At 37.4% G+C, this 17,358-nt stretch overlaps 4 protein-coding genes and 1 pseudogene across 4 annotated transcripts in view; all 5 read right to left on the bottom strand.

Moving 5' to 3' along the window:
- Nucleotides 9–4,578, bottom strand: LOC109126656 (importin subunit alpha-1-like). The gene is made up of 4 exons (XM_019230440.1): nt 4,567–4,578; nt 4,251–4,388; nt 4,004–4,131; nt 9–736 (listed from the first exon to the last, which is right to left on the bottom strand). Exons 1-4 carry the CDS (start codon nt 4,576–4,578, stop codon nt 451–453), a joined length of 564 nt encoding a protein of 187 aa, XP_019085985.1. The 3' UTR covers nt 9–450.
- Nucleotides 4,994–5,861, bottom strand: LOC104751585 (importin subunit alpha-1a-like). Its single transcript, XM_019230443.1, has 5 exons — nt 5,832–5,861; nt 5,668–5,758; nt 5,488–5,579; nt 5,266–5,394; nt 4,994–5,188 (listed from the first exon to the last, which is right to left on the bottom strand). The coding sequence occupies exons 1-5, from the start codon at nt 5,859–5,861 to the stop codon at nt 4,994–4,996; spliced, it is 537 nt and encodes a 178-aa protein (XP_019085988.1).
- LOC104723737 lies at nt 6,889–8,699 on the bottom strand (annotated as a pseudogene).
- On the bottom strand, nt 11,741–15,397 carry LOC104723744 (importin subunit alpha-8-like). The gene is made up of 11 exons (XM_010442147.2): nt 15,308–15,397; nt 15,113–15,201; nt 13,995–14,634; nt 13,781–13,884; nt 13,565–13,687; nt 13,294–13,485; nt 13,054–13,208; nt 12,906–12,984; nt 12,581–12,709; nt 12,321–12,448; nt 11,741–12,225 (listed from the first exon to the last, which is right to left on the bottom strand). Exons 3-11 carry the CDS (start codon nt 14,092–14,094, stop codon nt 11,961–11,963), a joined length of 1,275 nt encoding a protein of 424 aa, XP_010440449.1. The 5' UTR covers nt 14,095–14,634; nt 15,113–15,201; nt 15,308–15,397; the 3' UTR covers nt 11,741–11,960.
- The window catches only part of LOC104751595 (importin subunit alpha-1-like), a 4,525-nt gene continuing 2,879 nt past the window's right edge, over nt 15,713–17,358 (bottom strand). Inside the window, exons 10-13 of the mRNA XM_019230449.1 lie at nt 16,867–16,947; nt 16,714–16,792; nt 15,950–16,021; nt 15,713–15,889 (exon numbers count right to left, since the gene is read on the bottom strand). Of these exons, the coding sequence (XP_019085994.1) occupies nt 15,713–15,889; nt 15,950–16,021; nt 16,714–16,792; nt 16,867–16,947 (409 nt within the window). The remainder of the gene's footprint in view (nt 15,890–15,949; nt 16,022–16,713; nt 16,793–16,866; nt 16,948–17,358) is intronic.

Raw genomic sequence — 17,358 nt, forward strand, 5'->3', positions numbered from 1 at the left:
GATAATTGCATTAATCAACGATCCATCACTGATCGAGTTCATCAGGAACTTAGTGTTGAAAGATGAGAGGAGTTTATAGTATGAAGTAAAAAGCTTTGAACTCATATCTTGGCTGAAAAATATGTTGTCAGTAAAAGTTGAACAACACCAACAACGTTACCAATATGTCCAAATATCACCTTCCCTGACATTCATCTAATGCCAAATACTGTACAATTCAGCCTAATTATTTCAATGGATAAACGTATCTACAGTCATCTTTCCTAAATCAACCTAATCTCTTAATATCTAGAGAGCCATTTTTTCAAATAGATTGTGTTGGATCTCATAGTGTAGATGAAGATTTCTCAACAGTTTGAAAGGTAGATGAAGATATCATAAAGTAGATGAAGATCTGGTTCTCTTACAACTGCAAAACGAGATCATCACCTTGGAGGTTGTTGTGTCTTCTCAATTCTCACCATCGTCTTCCTGCCAGTATGTCGTTAAAATCTTGGAAGCCTTCTCGGAGATCTCGTTGTTTTCGTGGTGTTGTATGTTCTCAATCTTTTGTAGACCTTCCGCGTCTTCAATCCGTTGAGTGTAATTGTTCACGTTTCCTCCTATTCTCATCATCACTGCCTTTCCAACCTCCAAAATCTTTTCCAATCCATTCAGACACGCTGAGATGATAACTGGCTCTGGATGTAACAGGAGATCACATAAAGGTTTTATGCAACCCTGCTCCACCAAGAATCTGAATCAAACCAATGGAGATAGTGAATTAATGATTCAGTAAGCATGTTTAAGTGAAAAAAGAGAGAAGACAGGGAGGGACGTACATGATTTGCTCATGAGAACCACTTAAGGTTGCATTTGAAATTGCCCATACAGCTACCTTCTTCATCCCCAATTCATCATTTTGAGCCAGACTGACCAACTTTGGAATCAAATTTTCATCAATAACTGCCTGTTATCACCAGGGGAAAGGAATTAGCGACAGCAACACAAGTGTAAAGTTTGTATATGTTCTGCAACTACAACAATAAAAAAAACTGATGCACATGAGAAAGCAACAAATAACTTGTCAGTTCCTCACCTGAATATGTTCTCTAAAGCCTGAGGTGATGCTTATAACCGCCAAGAAGGTGGCTGTCTTTACCTCTTCGTCATAGTCTCGATTAAACAGGTCAGAAATAATGCGTAAAGCACCACAATCGATCAAACACTGAACATATAACAACACAAGCAATGAATCTCCTCTCTACTAATAGTGGTATAAACGTACTAAAGACACTGAAAAAAGTACGCTTTCGAAAAGTTTTAACGTTACATACTTGGATCTGGTCCTTATGTTTACTAACTATAGTGGAAATGAGACGCGGTACAGGAATAAGCACAGATGGGGAAGGGTGTCTGCAAAAGAAACAAAAAAAATTGTCAGCCTTTTGAGTATTCAAACATGTCACAAAAGGAGAAGTACTAGTACTAACTGGAGAAGTTGAACTAGTTTTGGGACAAAACCAGCATCGATCACACTCTGGGTTCCATCTTCTGAACCATTACACAGATACTGAATGGCCGAGCAAACATTTTCCAACACTTTTCCATCATTTGAATCAAGATGTAGTTCAAGTGCATGTATCACCTGCGTTAAGCAATGCATTCAAATGTTGAAATTAAAGTTTTGGATGTATAGAAACAGAGGAAACAGAGAGATAAGGTAAAAAGACCTGTTCGAAGGTGGGTGGAGGGTTGCCACGACACAAGTTACACAAAGTAAGAGTGGCAGCTCTGAGCGTCAACAAGGTAGTATCCTTGGACAGCAGATTCAACAGTGGCATCAATGCACCAGACTTAAGAAGATAGTCATGGTGTAGTGGATCAGCAGCAACATTAGCAAGTGCCAGTAAAGCCTACAAGAATAAAAATGTCAAAAACTCATAATCTGTGCCAAAGAGAAATCATACTCTAACTAGAGAAGTAGTATACAAAATATAATGATTACCGGATCACGGATATAATCTCTAGGTGAAGCAATAAGCGTGACTAGCCTTGGACCAGGATCTTGATCAACAACCAGATCCGGTTTAATAGCAGCAACGATTGATAGAGCCTCAGCTGACAGACTCTAGAAAAAGGTGATTGGAATACATGAGAATCAAAGATTACACTGATCATCATCATCATAAATATCAAATCTTGGATTAGGGGAAATCTTCTAACGTACGAGAAGCGCAGGGGAATTATTCCTGTGAAGAAATTGAACAAAACGAGGTATAACTCCATAATATATCAGCCGTTGAGTATCAGAAGGCCCTATTTCTGGCATATCTGGACAGAGAGAGAGAGAGAGAGCACAAAAACTTAAAAAGAAACATTCGATAAAAAGACGAATCTCTTCAAGAAAAGTAAACAAAGAAGGTTTTACTCTTTAAGAGAAACTCGTTGATCTTGGCAGCGGATTCAAGCTGTTTTGAACGATCATCTGAGTAAAACCCATCAAGGAAACACGCAATTTCTGAGAACATCGTGTGACGATCGACGAAGCTTGGGTTTTTTAGCGACGTTGGCTTTTTTTTTTTTTCGCTCTTCTTCTTCGACCTCTCTCCAAAAGCAGTTTACGAAACTTGAAGAGAAGCCCTATAAAACTCAACTGAAATGTGTGAAAGAGGAAGTGAACTTTAGCAATTGAGCAGAGCAAGATTACAAACAAAGAAAGCGAACGAAAAAAAACGGTTTTTCTAGTTATCGTTTGTCACAAAACCGATTTGGTTTGATTTAATTTTGGATCCGGTTAAATCCAATTCAATTTAATTTTGGGTTAAACGCCGGTTTACTGAAGCCCAGATTTCAATCTTTTAGACGATTCTCCCCCAAATCGGAGTGAAATTAGGGTTCATGGGGTCGTCTAACCTTACGACCACGACGCAAACGCCAACGACAATGGTGGGTGTTGCTTGTACGAAAATCATCAGCACAAGTCCTCTTATCACTAGCACTAATTTTGTTCTGTTCGATCATTTCTCCAGCTCTCATTTTCATGATTTGAAAACAGAGTTCAAAAAAGAATCAGAAGTTTGTAATTAGCGTTCAACGTTTTAAAAAGATCACGTCTCTTCTTCACAAAACAAAACATGCCAAACAAAAAAACCAAATTGGTTCTGAAAGACTCTGCTGTTANTTATTAGAAAGAAACGAGAGTTTTTTTTTTTTTTTTTTTGTTTTTATTTCGCCAACAAAAAAAATTTGGTTTCGGAATTAAAACCCTTTAGGATTTGGTGTAAATGACGTTAATACCCTTTTATTCTTTAAAACAGTTTGTGAGTTCACGCACACCAAATCAATCTTGCATCAATTGGAACGATATACGAAACAAGTCTAGTAGCCTCAAAACGATTTAAAGTAACAGTGGAACAAAAGATTAATCCACTAAAGAACTTTGACTCACTCTTTGTGTTTTGGTTCCATTCACAAGGAAGAGATTTTTTACACTCTAATATCAGGTTGTGTGGGATCTCATCAAGTAGATAAAGTTTTTTCAACAGTTTGAAAGGTTTTTTTTTTTTTGGGTGTATTTCTAATTATACATTTCAACTATAGGTGAATCCGCTAGGAAGAACTGGAACTTGGTTCTCTCACAACTGAAAGACCAGAAATCATCAACTTGGAGGTTGTTGTGTCTGCTCACCATCCTCTTCCTCCCAGTATGTCTTCAGAATCTTCAAAGCCTTCTCGTTGATCACATTGTTTCCGTGGTGTTGCAGGCTCTTAATCTTTTCTAGCCCTTCCGCATCTTCAATCAGCTGACAGTAATAGCTTTTGGTCTCTCCGGCCTTCAAAATGTTTTCCAATGCATTCAGACACTTTAAGATGGCTCTTAGATCTGGACATACCAGGAGATCACATAAAGGCTTTACGCAACCCTGCTCCACCAAGTATCTGAAACACACCAATAGAAACTCTGACTTGTGATGATCAATATATAAGCATGTTACAAAAGTGAAAGAAGACATGGACGTACCTGATTTGATCATGAGAACCACCTAAGGCTGCATTTGAAATTGCCCTTACAGCTTTTTCCTTTATGTCAAATTCAGCACTTTGAGCCAACTTGACCAACGTTGGGATCAGATTTTCATCAAGAACTGCCTGTTGTAAATTAGGGTAAAGACACACAAATCGAAAACAATTACTTAAAACTGAAGGGGTAAATTTGTTTTTTTTTTTAAATTGTTATCTGCAACATTCACAATCATCAGACTTGTCACCTGAATTTGTTCTTCAGTGCCTGCAGTGATGTTTGAAATCGCCCAGCAAGCGTCCTTCTTTATTTTTTTCCATGTTGTACCATAGTCTTTTGTAAGCAGGTTGGCAAGAGGAGGTAAAACACCATGATGTATCAAAAACTGAGACAAATATTCAAAGAGGTACTTTATCCAGAGCCTTTTGGTTACAAAATCCAATCGTAATATCTAACAATGCAAGCACAGCATCCTCTCAACTAATATCCAGTATATATAGTGATATATTGAATCATTCAAGATACATTATAATAAATCAACGAGAAGTGTTTTAAAAGGTAACATAAATGTACATACTTTGGTCTGCTGCTTAACTCCATTAGTTAGAATCATAATGGTACCTACTGCAGGATCAATCACAGATGGACAAACGTGTCTGCAAAAGAAAAGAAAAAAATTGTCAACCTTCATTATCTTATATAAACATGTAGCAAAGGCTTTAACTTTGTGTTTTGGAGGAGTAAGATTACTAACCCGAGAAGTTGAACTAGTCTTGGGACAAGACCAGCGTTAATAAATCTCTCGATACTTTCTTTTGAACCATTAGATAGAAAATAAAGTGCCCAACAAGCATTTGACAAAAAAAATTCATCATCTCTATGAAAAACTTCCTGAAGTGCGTAGAGTGCAGGCTCCACCTGTTAATCACGTTTTCATATATGTTAATGTGTACAAACTGAGGAAACAAAGCCTGCTGAGAGAGAGAGAAGCTAGAAGACCTGGCGAAGGAGAAGCTGGGGTTGGCCAGAGAAGAGTTTTGACAAAGTCCAAGCGGCGGTTCTAAGCATCCACATCTGAGTATTCTCATTCAGCTGATCCAACACTGGTTTCAATGCACCACGCCGTAGAACATAGTTACGGGATTCTACTGAAGCACGAGCAACATTACCTAGTGCCCTTGTTGCCTGCACATGATTATGGTAAATAACATAAAAAATCTCAACTCATACCTCAGCATTTGTATCAACAAGAAGTCAAATACCTGAAAACGGAGATGAACATCAGAAGTAGCACTACCAAGAAGATGGACAAAGATTTCGATAACACCGTGATCAATTAGCACTTTGGTGTTCTCTTCAGAAATGAGTCGTAGAACGGAAGCAGCAGCATACTAACGAAACGATCGATCATGGAAATATCAGAATTACAGGACAAATTACCAATCATTACAATATCTAACTAATGGGATCTTTTATCTTTTAACCTGAATTACATTGTCATCGTCCTTCTTAAGAAACTCAACGAAACGAGGCACAACTCCAGACTCTATGATCTTATCAATAGGAGGGTTTTCTTCTGGAATATATAAGAAGAAGAAGAAACTTAAAGAAACACTCAGATCGAGATCAAGAAAAGTAAAGAACAGAGGAAGTAGTTTTGTTACCATGTGATAGAATCTTTCTGAACTTGGAAGCGTTTTCAAATTGTATTAAAGGATCATCTGAGTAAACACCGAGAATCATCTCTTCGTCCACCTACGCGAATCAATACAATCAAAAACCCAAACAAGAGATTGACTGATTACTTGTGAAACACGTTTAGACGAACCTCTGTCAAGGGTTGGGGGTTCAGCGACATGGCTTTCTCTCTTCTTTCACCTCTCTTCTAAGCGATTTACAAAACTTGAAAGAGGAACAAAAATCTCAGCTGAGAAGTGAAAGAGGCAAAAATACTTTTGCAGTTGAGAGCAAGAATGCAAACAAAATTGGTCAAGGGGGAACATAAACAGATGAGTGAATTTATAAAGAAGCGAAAAAAAAACGGTTTTCTAACGATCATTATCAGAAAACCGGTTTTATTTTGATTTAATTTGGGATTTGGTCCGGTTTAATAAAATTTAATTTAATTTTGGGTTTAACTCCGGTTTACTGAAACCCACATCTCAATATGTTAGGCGTATTGGTTTAAGGATCAGACGATTTTGCCCCAAATCGAAGTGAAATTAGGGTTCATGTGGTCGTCTAAGCTTACCAACACCACGCAAACGCCAACACCAATGGTGGGTGTTGCTTGTACGACAATCATCAGCACAAGTCCTCTTATCACTAACACTAATTTTTTGCTGTTCGATCATATCTCCAGCTCTCATTTTCATGATTTGAAAACAGAGATCTAGAAAGGGATCAGAAGCTTGTAATTAGCGTTCAACGTTTTCAGAAGATCACGTCTCTTCTTCACAAAACAAAACATGCCAAAAAAAAAAAACCGAATTGGTTCTGAAAGACTCTGCTGTTATTAGAAAGAAAGAAAGAAAGGAGAGATTTCTTTTTAATTTGCCAACAAAAAAAATACGAAATTGGTTCGGAATTAAACCCTTTAGGATTTGTCTTAAATGACGGTAATACCCTTCTATTATTTCCCTATGTACATGTATTTTTTAGTGTGTGCATTGGGGGGCGCAGTTAACAATTTTTAAACTAGTTTGTGAGTTCACTCACGCACACCAAATCAATCTTGCATTACAAATTCGTTTTGTAGGAACGATATACACAAAAAAAACTATAATAGCCTCAAAACGATATAAAAGAACAGTGGGGCAAAAGATTAAATCCACCAAAGAACTTGACTCACTCTTTAAGTTTTGGTTCCATAAGACACAGAGCTTTTACACTCTACGATCAGGTTGTGTGGGGATCTCATCAAGTAGATAAAGTTTTTTCAACAGTTTGAAAGGTTTTTTTCTTTTTTTTTTTGGCGTATTTCTAATTATACATTTCAACTATAGTTGAATACAGAGGAACTGGAAGACCAGATCGATCGACTTGGAGGTTGTTGTGTCTGCTCACCATCCTCTTCTTCCTCCCAGTATGTCTCCAGAATCCTCAAAGCCTTCTCGTAGATCACATTCTATTCGTGGTATTGCAGGTTCTCAATCTTGTCAAGCCCTTCAATCAGCTGAGAGTAATAGTTTCCCGCCTCTCCGGACCTCAAAATGTTTTCCAATCCATCAAGACACTTTAAGATGGTTCTTGAATATGGACATACTAGGAAAACACGTAACGGTTTTATGCAACCCTGCTCCACCAAGTATCTGAAACACACCAACAGATATTGTTTGACTTGTGATGATCAATATATAAGCATGTTAAAAAGTGAAAGAAGACATGGACGTACCTGATTTGATCATGAGAACCACCTGAGGCTGCATTTGAAATTGCCCATACAGCTTCTTCCTCCTTTATGTCAATTTCAGCATTTTGAGCCAAATTGATCAACGTTGGTATCAGATTTGCATCAATAACTGACTGTTGTAAATTAGGGTAAAGACACACAAATAGAAAACAATTACTTAAAACTGAAGGGGTAAATTTGTTTTTTGTTTTTTTTTTTTTTTAATGTTATTTACAAGACTGCAACATTCACAATCAAGAGACTTGTCACCTGAATTTGTTCTTCAGTGCCTGCAGTGATGTTTGAAATCGTCCAGCAAGCGTCCCTCCTCAAGTTTTGCCGTTTTCTAAAACCGTGTTGAGTAAGCAGGTTGGCAAGAACAGGTAAAACACCACACTCTATCACAACCTGAGAAAAAAAAAAATGTTCAAAGAGGTTTATCCAGTGCCTTTTGGTTACAAAATCCAATCGTAACACTGTACACAAGCAATATATAGTGATATATTAATCATTCAAGAGACATTATGATAACTCAACAAGAAGTGTTTTAAAAGGTACAATAAATGGAATATAAAGTACATACGTTGGTCTGCTGAATATCTCCATTAGTTAGCTGCATAATGGTACCTATTGCAGGATCAAGCACAGCTGGAGAATCGTTTCTGCAAAAGAAAAAAAAAAATTGTCAGCCTTCATGATCTAAACATTTAGCAAAGGCTTAAATTTTTTTGTTTTGGAGTAAGATTACTAACCCGAGAAATTGAACTAGTCTTGGGACAAGACCAGCATCGATAAAACTCTGGATATTTTCTTTTGTACCATCAGATATATTATAAAGTGTGGAACAAGCATTTAACAAAAAACACTCATCATTTATATGAAGAACTTGCTGAAGTGCGGTGAGTGCTGGCTCCATCTGTTAATCACGTTTCCATATGTGTTAATGTGTACAAACTGAGGAAACAAAGCCTTCTGAGAGAGAGAGATAGAAGCTAGAAGACCTGGCGAAAGGGAGGCCGAGGGTGGCCAGCGCAGAAGTTTGACAAAGCCCAAGAGGCGGTTATAAGCACCCACATCTCACTTTCTCAGTATTCTGTTAAGCTTTGAACAGTAAAACTAATAGAATCAAAGCTTTAATCTGAATAATACTTGAATATTAATGTCAAAGGTAAAGTCTTGCTCTCAGATTACAATAATACTCTAGAAATCTCTTAGGAAGATGATAACAAAGATAATGAAAGTGAAAGTAGAGATCGGCAATCCTCGCTCACATCCCTCGGATTCCTCTCTCACCACTTAGCCTCATGTCGGCTATACTCTCACCATATTCATCATGCCCCTTGTGATGTGCCTCTCTTTCTTTATATAGCTTAATCCCTTTCTAGGTTCTTCTTAGCCTCCTAAGCAACTTGCCTCATCTCTCACGTGTGAACTTTGTTGCACATGATCCCAAATAGATTCAGCCCTCCTCACACATGTGACTATCTCTTTTACAATACAGTCCCTGCTCTTATCATATTCTCATTCAGCAGAGACAACACTGGTTTCAATGCACCACACCGTAGAACATAGTCACGGGATTGTATTGAAGCACGAGCAACATTAGCTAGTACCTATGTAGCCTGCACATTATGGTAAATAACATAAAAATCTCAACTCATACCTCAGCATTCGTATCTACAAGAAGTAAAATACCTCTGTCAGGGGTTTGAGTTTCAGCGACATGGCTTTCTCTGACCAAACACCATCAATTCATCTCTGAACTTGGAAGCGTATGTAAACTGTATTGAAGGATCATCTGACCAAACACCATCAATCATCTCTTTGTCCACCTACGCGAATTGATACAATCAAAACTAAATCCAGAGACTCATTGATTACTTGTAAAACACGTTAAGACGAACCTCTGTCAGGGGTTTGAGTTTCTGCGACATGGCTTTCTCTCTTCTTTGACCTCTCTTCCAAGCGAAAGAATGCAAACAAAAATGGTCAAGGGGCTAAATAAATAAAGAGGCGGAAAAAAACGGTTTTCTAATGATTGTTATCAGAAACCCGGTTTGGTTTGATTCAATATTGATTAATTTAATTGAAAACCAGTTTGGTTTGATTTAATTACGATTACAATTTAATCTTGGTTTATGGGTTTAACGCCGGTTTAATCAAACCTCAATTTCAATTCGTTAGGCGTATTTGGTTAGGATCGGATCGGATCAATCTCGATTATCCCCAAATCGGAGCGAAATTAGGGTTTTGTAGGTCTAACGACGCCAACGGCAATGATGGATTTTGCTTGTACCACAATCATCAGCACAATCCTTGTTGTTGTTCTGTTCGATCATATCTTCAGCTCTTGTTTTCACGGTTCCCGCATCGTCAATAGAGATGAATTTTTAAGGGTTTCATCGAAGCTTGGCGCCGGATGATCGGGGAATCTAGGTGTTTGAAAACAGAGATCAATCAAAGTAATAATCAATCTCATTTAGGGTTTTAGAGAAAACATGCAGAGAAGAGAGTGAAGAAGAGTGTCAGATCGACAGAGAGAGAGAGAGCGGTGTTACGGAACAGACTACGGTTTCTTCGAGTGGTCAATGATTATATTTAATCCTAGCCGTTCATTTTTTTTAGATTTTGAGTAAGAGAAAAATGTTGATTATGCCATGAACAGTATCAATCTTTCTCTTCTATGCCACTTTGGCCAAACCCTTTTCCCGCCTGCCATAGAGGGTTCCAAAAAGTACCCTTTTGCCCTTGTTCTATCGTTCACGACAATTAAACAATTTAAAGGAAAAAAATCTTTGTTTCTTTTTCTTTCTCTTGTTTTATCATCTTCTTCTTTGTTTCTTATTTTCTCCTCAGATGCCTCTGTCCAGATTAGAGATGATCCATGTGTTAATCGAAATTCATGTGTCAAGTCAAGGTATGGTACACCATGGATTGTTTTGTACTTCTAATTCTCATTATTAGGGTTTTGTCCAATTTTTCAATTTTGTTCTTCAACAGTCTCAAAAAATCTATTGTACCTGCAACAGAGGACAAAAAACCTAGGATCGAAATGCAAACAAAGGTTCTCTTCTCAGAACCCACCATGTAAGTTTTTGATGGACCAGATCTATTACGTACCAACTTGTCTACCGTTATTTTGTCCATCACTTGAATAACTCGTCCGGTGGACTAATTATGATGTCATGTCCATTCTTCTGTTTCCTAATATGTTGTCCATCCTATATGTTTCATGTCTTATACTTCATTTAAGGATGTGTGCTGCATCACCAATGGACCAAATCCACTTTTCAGCCAGGTTTTGTCTTTTCTCTCTCGATGGACCATAACCAATAAACCAAAACTTGTCCATTTTTCTAACTAATTTTGTCTATTCTGCATATTTTTTGAAACTAGAACTGTTCAACCAGAAAATAAAACAAGTGATGCACCTATAGAAGACATCATTCACGATCTAGCCAGGTTTACACTATCGACCACACATTTTATGTTGATGGACTAGATCCGATGGACAAGATCCAGTGGACCATATTTGATGGACAAGATCCAGTGGAGCATATCCTGTGGACCAGATCCGGTGGACTAGACATTTTTGTTCGTCGTCAACATTGTTCTCAACCAAAACTAATAAATTCTTTATTTTCTCTCACATTTGTTTTATTTTTGATGTTATTTGTTTAAGATTAATAGTATAGATTAATGCAATTTTTTCAGTTAATAGGCCAGGGTTAATTTAGTCTTCTTACATCTCTTCCTCTTATGAAAAATGGCATTTCTTAGAAAGAATAAGAAAAGTAGCATTTTTGAGAAGTTTTTTTGAAAAAATGGTATTTCTGGCCAAAATCCCTTTGAGTAAACACCACACTTGACTTGATCACACACTGAAGAATAATTTCAAAGAGTTAATTCAGATCCCAAGCAAAGACTTCTTCCACTTTGTACTTTGGTCACAAATTCTGATCTCAGCATTGTACTCAAGCAACATATAATCATCCAAGATATAGGCTAAGTTATTGTTTTGTTTGTTTCAACGATTACAGAGTTCTTGTAGCCAATCAATAATTCTCTGGAACTAAACAATCTGACTAATCTGTATGATCAGTTTTCTTTTCTTTACAGTCATTAGGTACTGTAATTATGTTTATTAGGTAACAGTCACTAAGATGGCCAGTTTATTAATTGTGTTTATTATTTATGCATAACACTTTTTCAATCTTTTTATCTGCAAGTCTGCAACTGTTCAACGATTTTAGCCTTAACGGATCCATCCCTTGATCGAGTTCATCAGTAACTTAGTGTTGAAAGATGAGAGCATTGTGTCTATAGTGTGAAGTAAAAATCTTTGAACTCATATATGCTTTGGCTTTTGACTCATTCAAAAAAAACACTCTAATAGCCACAAAACGAAACTAAGTATACTCCATGGAACCTTTGATTACAAAATGGAGCCAAAGCTCTTCCATCGATGGACTCTGTTACTTTCAATTGACGGAACCAGTTCTGTACTAGAGACCAAAATGTCGCCAAGATCCATCACCTTGGAGGCTGTTGTGTCTTCTCATTATCCTATACACCCCAGTATGTCTCCAGAATCTTCAAAGCCTTCTCGTAGATCTCGTTGTTTTTGTGGCGTTGCAGGTTCTCAATCTTTTCTAGACCTTCCGCGTATTCAATCTGTAGAGTGTAATTGTTTACATCTCCTATGTTCCTCTCTACCTCTCCAGCCTTCAAAATGTTTTCCAATCCATTCAGACAAGCTGAGATGATCACTGGATCTGGATATACCAAGAGATCACATAAAGGCTTTATGCAACCCTGCTCCACCAAGTATCTGAATCACACCAATATGGAGATTTGTGAATTGGTTGATCAATAATAAGCAAACAAAAGAAAACTACAAAAAGTGAGAAGACAAGGACGACATACTTGATTTGATCATGATAAACACCTGAGGTCACATTTGAAATTGCGCATACAGCTTCGCTCTTCATGCCCAATTCATCATTGTGAGCCATACTGACCAACCTTGGAATCCAATTTGCATCAATAACTAACTGTTATCGCCAGGGGGCAAAGAATTAGTGATAAGCAACACAAGTGTATAATTTCTGTATATGTTCTGCAACTACAACAATCAAAAAACTGATGCACATATGTGATTAAGCAACAAATAACTTCTCACTCACCTGAATATGTTCTGTAAAGCCTGCGGTGATGCTGAAAGTCGCGAAGAAAGTGGCTCCATTTATGTTTTTGTCATAGTCTCGATTAAAAAGGTCGGAAAGAATGCGTAAAGCACCACAATTTATCACACACTGAAGAACAAGTTCAAAGAGGTTTGGTTACAAAATCTAATCACAACATTGTAAACCAAGGAACATATACAACATTAACAAAGCAAGCACTGGTGTAGTTATAAAAACATTCTAGAGACACTATGAAAATAATACGCTTTCGATAAACGATAACTCCACAAGATTGGACAAAATAAATGGAATATGAATTACATACTTGGATCTGGTGATTACATTTGTTAACTATAGTGCCAATGGTATGCAGTACAGGAATAAGCACAGATGGGGAAGGGTGTCTGCAAAAGAAACAAAAAAATTGAGTATCCAAACATGTCACAAAAGGGTTAATCATGACAAGTACTAACCGGAGATGTTCAACTAGTATTGGGACAAAACCAGCATCGATCACACTCTGGATTCCATCTTCTGAACCATCGCACACATACTGAATGCCCGAGCAAACATTTCCCAACACTTTTTCATCATTTGAATGAAGATGTAGTTCAAGTGCATGTTTCACCTGTTAATCAATGCATTCATATGTTAAAAGAGTATTGGACGTATACAAACAGAGGAAACAGAGAGAGAGAGAGAGGTAAGAAGACCTGGTCGAAGGTAGGCGGAGACATGCCACGACACAAGTGAGACAAAGTCAGAGTAGCAAATCTGAGCATCGACAAGTTAGTAGTATCCTTGGACAGCAGATCCAACAGCGGCATCAAAGCCCCAACAGCGGCATCAAGAACATAGTCACGGTGTCTTGGATGACCAGCAACATTACACAAGGCCCTTATAGCCTGCAAGACGAATGTCAAAACACATATCTGTGACAAAAGCAATCATATCTAACTAAAAAAAAAGAAGTAGAATGCTTACCTGCTCACGGACATAATCTCTATTTGAAGCAATAAGCTCGACTAAGATTGGAACAACATTGTGAGCAACTAACAGATCCGGTCTATAAGCAGCAATGCTTGTTAGACCGCAAGCTGCCTCATACTATAAAAGATCATTGAAATATATCGGAATCAAAGATTAACACTGAGACAGTAAAAATAACAATTTGATTAGGGTTTTGTAATTTCTTCTAACATGAAGCTTAGGGAAATCTTTCACGCCAAGAAAGTGAACCAAACGAGGTATAACTCCAGATCGTATCAGATGTTCGGTATCAAGAGGCCCTAGTTCTGACATACCTGGGACAGAGATATGTTAAGAAGAGCACAAAACTTTTAAAGAAACGACATTCGAGTTTGATGATTAAAGGACGAATCTTTCCAAGAAAAGTAAACAGAGGAAGTTTAACTCTTTGCTAGAATCGTGTTGATCTTGGCAGCGGATTTAAACTGTCTTGAAGGATCATCTGAGAAAAGCCCCTCGAGCAAACTCTTAGATTCTGAGAACATCGTGTGGGATCGTTTGAGAGACGACAAAGCTTGGGGGTTCTACTAGTGTCTAGCGACGTGGCTTTCTCTCTTCTTCGACCTCTCCAAAAGCAGTTTGCGAAACTTGAAGAGAAACCCTTGAAGAAATCTCAACTAAAATGTGAAAGAGGCAGAGAACTTTTGCAATTGACAAACAAAAATGGTGAAAGAGCGGAAAAAAAATAGTAAAATCAACAGATGAATTTAGAGAAGCGAACAAGGAAAGAACGGTTTTCTAATTATCGTTATCAGAAAACCGGTTTGGTTTGATTTAATTGGGATTTAAACCTTGGTTAAATCGATTCAAATTTGGTTTTGAATTCAATACCGGTTTTATCAAACCCAGATTTCAATTAATTAAGCTGAGATCAGAACCCTACTGGGAAGTGAAATTAGGGTTTAACAAAGAGTCGTCTAACCTCAGGACCACCAGGCCAAAGAGGGGTACCACAATCAGTACGAGTCTGTTCGATCATGTATGTAGTCAGCTCTTGTTTTCATGGTTTCCGAATCAACCAAAACCTGTAAACACACACACACACACACACACACACACAAGAACATCGATCATCAAAACACAGAGCGATCAGCATCATTTTCAACTAGAGATTTAGGAAAGTATCCGAAGATCAACAATTAAAAAGCATCAAAACTTGTTTCTTCAACCAACCAAATAAGAAATTGAGTTTCTCTTGCACTAAATTGATCACAACAAAAATTATCTACATTTTGCAACCAAGTTATAGTGAATTGACTTGAAGAAACATAACAAAAAGCTTGCAGCTTCATGAGAGTGAACATTTTAACAAGAAAAAAATATAAAGATTTTAGACGAATAAACTCAGTAACGTTTTCACTGAGGCAAATGATCAAACAGATTGTGTGCATTGAACGATAATGGGAAAAAGAACTTAGGATATTGCATAACGGCTAGCTAGAGAGGACCAGAGTCAAAGCTCAGCCCAGCCTAAGGTGACGACATTAACGGAGAAGTCGAGACCTTGCACGTAGAATCGAGCAGCTTTTTTTTGATACGTCTCTGTGAAGCTGCAGGATCCACCTAAACGACGCCGTCGCCACCTCCTTTTTCTAACAAAGACGACGAATGAGAGAGAATGCGAAATAAAAACAAAATACATAATTTTAGTATTATGGCATTTAACAAAATTTTAGAAGTTTGAAAATCAAATCTTACATTTGCATTGATGCTGGATATCAATTTTGCTCTTTCTAATTAGTATATAGAGATACAAATTATAAGCTTTTAAAACTTGCAGATAATCGAAGCTTGATAAATTTATTGTATATATCAAATTGTTTGTTTGTCGATATTTAGATCAGATGCATTTGGTTATTTATATCCCTAAGTAGAAATGTGTATAGGATTCAGACCATATACTATTTTTATTCTGCATGGTTCCAAATGAGATAGTGAGCTTGTGTTGTGTGTAATGTTGAATTTGTCAATCTCCTAGTCACAAGTGACAATATTAAAAATACGTTAACATTGTTCTTTGATCAGCAAAGGTTCTTCTTTGGTTTTTAGCACAGATAACAACTCAAAGCAGACTCCAAGAAACTTGAACAATGGAGCCAAACCTTACACCAAGTACTTTGACTCACTCTTGGAGTTTTGACCATCCATCAAAGGTGCAAGATTCTGAATCTCATTGCTTTCGTGGTGTTGCAGGTTCTGAATCTTTTCTAGCCCTTTCTCATCTTCAATCAGCACAGAGTGATAGTTCACGTCTCCTATGTTCCTCTCTGCCTCTCCGTCCTTCAAAATGATTTCCAATTCATCCAGACATACTGAGATGATTACTGGATCTGGACATACCAGGAGATCACATAAAGGTCTTATGCAAACCCTGCTCCACCAAGTATCTGAATCACACCAATGGATCGGACACTGTGACTTGATGATCAATAAGCATGTTAAAAAGTGAAAAAAAGAGAGATGATAGGGCATACGTACTTTATTTGATCATGAGAACAAGCTGAGGTTGCATTTGAAATTGCCCATACGACTTCTTCCTTTATGTCAATATTCAGGATTTCTGAGCCATATTGACCAATGTTTGGATCAAATTTTCGTCAATAACTGACTGTTATACATTAGGGAGGGGTAAAGAAAGACAGAGATAGATATATAACAATTAGTTATAGCTACAGAAGGGCAAATTTGCTTTTTTATGTTATCTGCAACATTCTTAAATAAACTAATCGTCACCTGAATATGTTCTTCAGTGCCTGCAGTGATGTTTGAAATCGTCCTGCAAGCGTCCTTCTTTATGTCTTTCCATATTAGAACATAGTTTAGAGTAAGCAGGTTGGTAAAACACCACTCTCTCTATCACAACCTGAGAAAAATAAGTTCAAAGAGGTTTATCCAGAGCCTAGGCATTTTGTTCTTTGGTTACAAAATCTAATCGTAACATTGTACACAAGCCATATATAACATAATAACAATGCAAGAACTGCATCCTCTAAATTTATCAGTATATATAGTGATATATATTTAATCATTCAAGAGACATTATGATAACTCAACGAAAAGATGTGTTTTAAAAGGAAACATATATAGAGTATAAAAGTACATACTTGGGTCTGCTGATTGTCTCCGTCAGTTAGCTTCATAATGGTACCTAATGCCGGATCAATCATACATGGAGCACCGTATCTGCAAACGAAGCAAAATGGTCAGCCTTCTTTATCAAAACATGTAGCCAAGGCTTTAAATTTTTTCTTCAGTACCCGAGAAGTTGAACTAGTCTTGGGACAAGACCAGCGTCGATAAAACTCTGGATATTTTCTTTTGAACCATCAGACAAGCAGCTGACAAGAATAGTTCATCATTTCTATAAAGAACTCTCTGAAGTGCAGAGAGTGCAGGTTCCATCTGTTAATCATGTTTCCATGTGTGTTAATATGTATACAAACTGAGGAAATTAACAAACCCTCGAGAGAGAGAAAGAGAGAGAGAGAGAAATAGAAGCTATAAGACCTGGCGAAAGGGAGGCCGAGGCTGGCCAGAGCAGAAGTTTGACAAAGTGGGAGTGGCGATTTTAAGCATGGGCATTCGAGTATTCTCATGCAGCTGAGCCAACAGTGGACTCAATGCACCACAGCTTAAACAGAGGAGCAATTTTTTGTACCATGTTTCAGAAAACCTCTGAACATGGTAGCGTATGTAAACATTGAAGGATCATCTGAGAAAACACCATAGCAAAAAAAAAAAAAAAAAAA

Source organism: Camelina sativa, chromosome 2 (genome assembly GCF_000633955.1).
Source record: "Camelina sativa cultivar DH55 chromosome 2, Cs, whole genome shotgun sequence".
NCBI classification, from domain to species: Eukaryota; Viridiplantae; Streptophyta; class Magnoliopsida; order Brassicales; family Brassicaceae; genus Camelina; species Camelina sativa.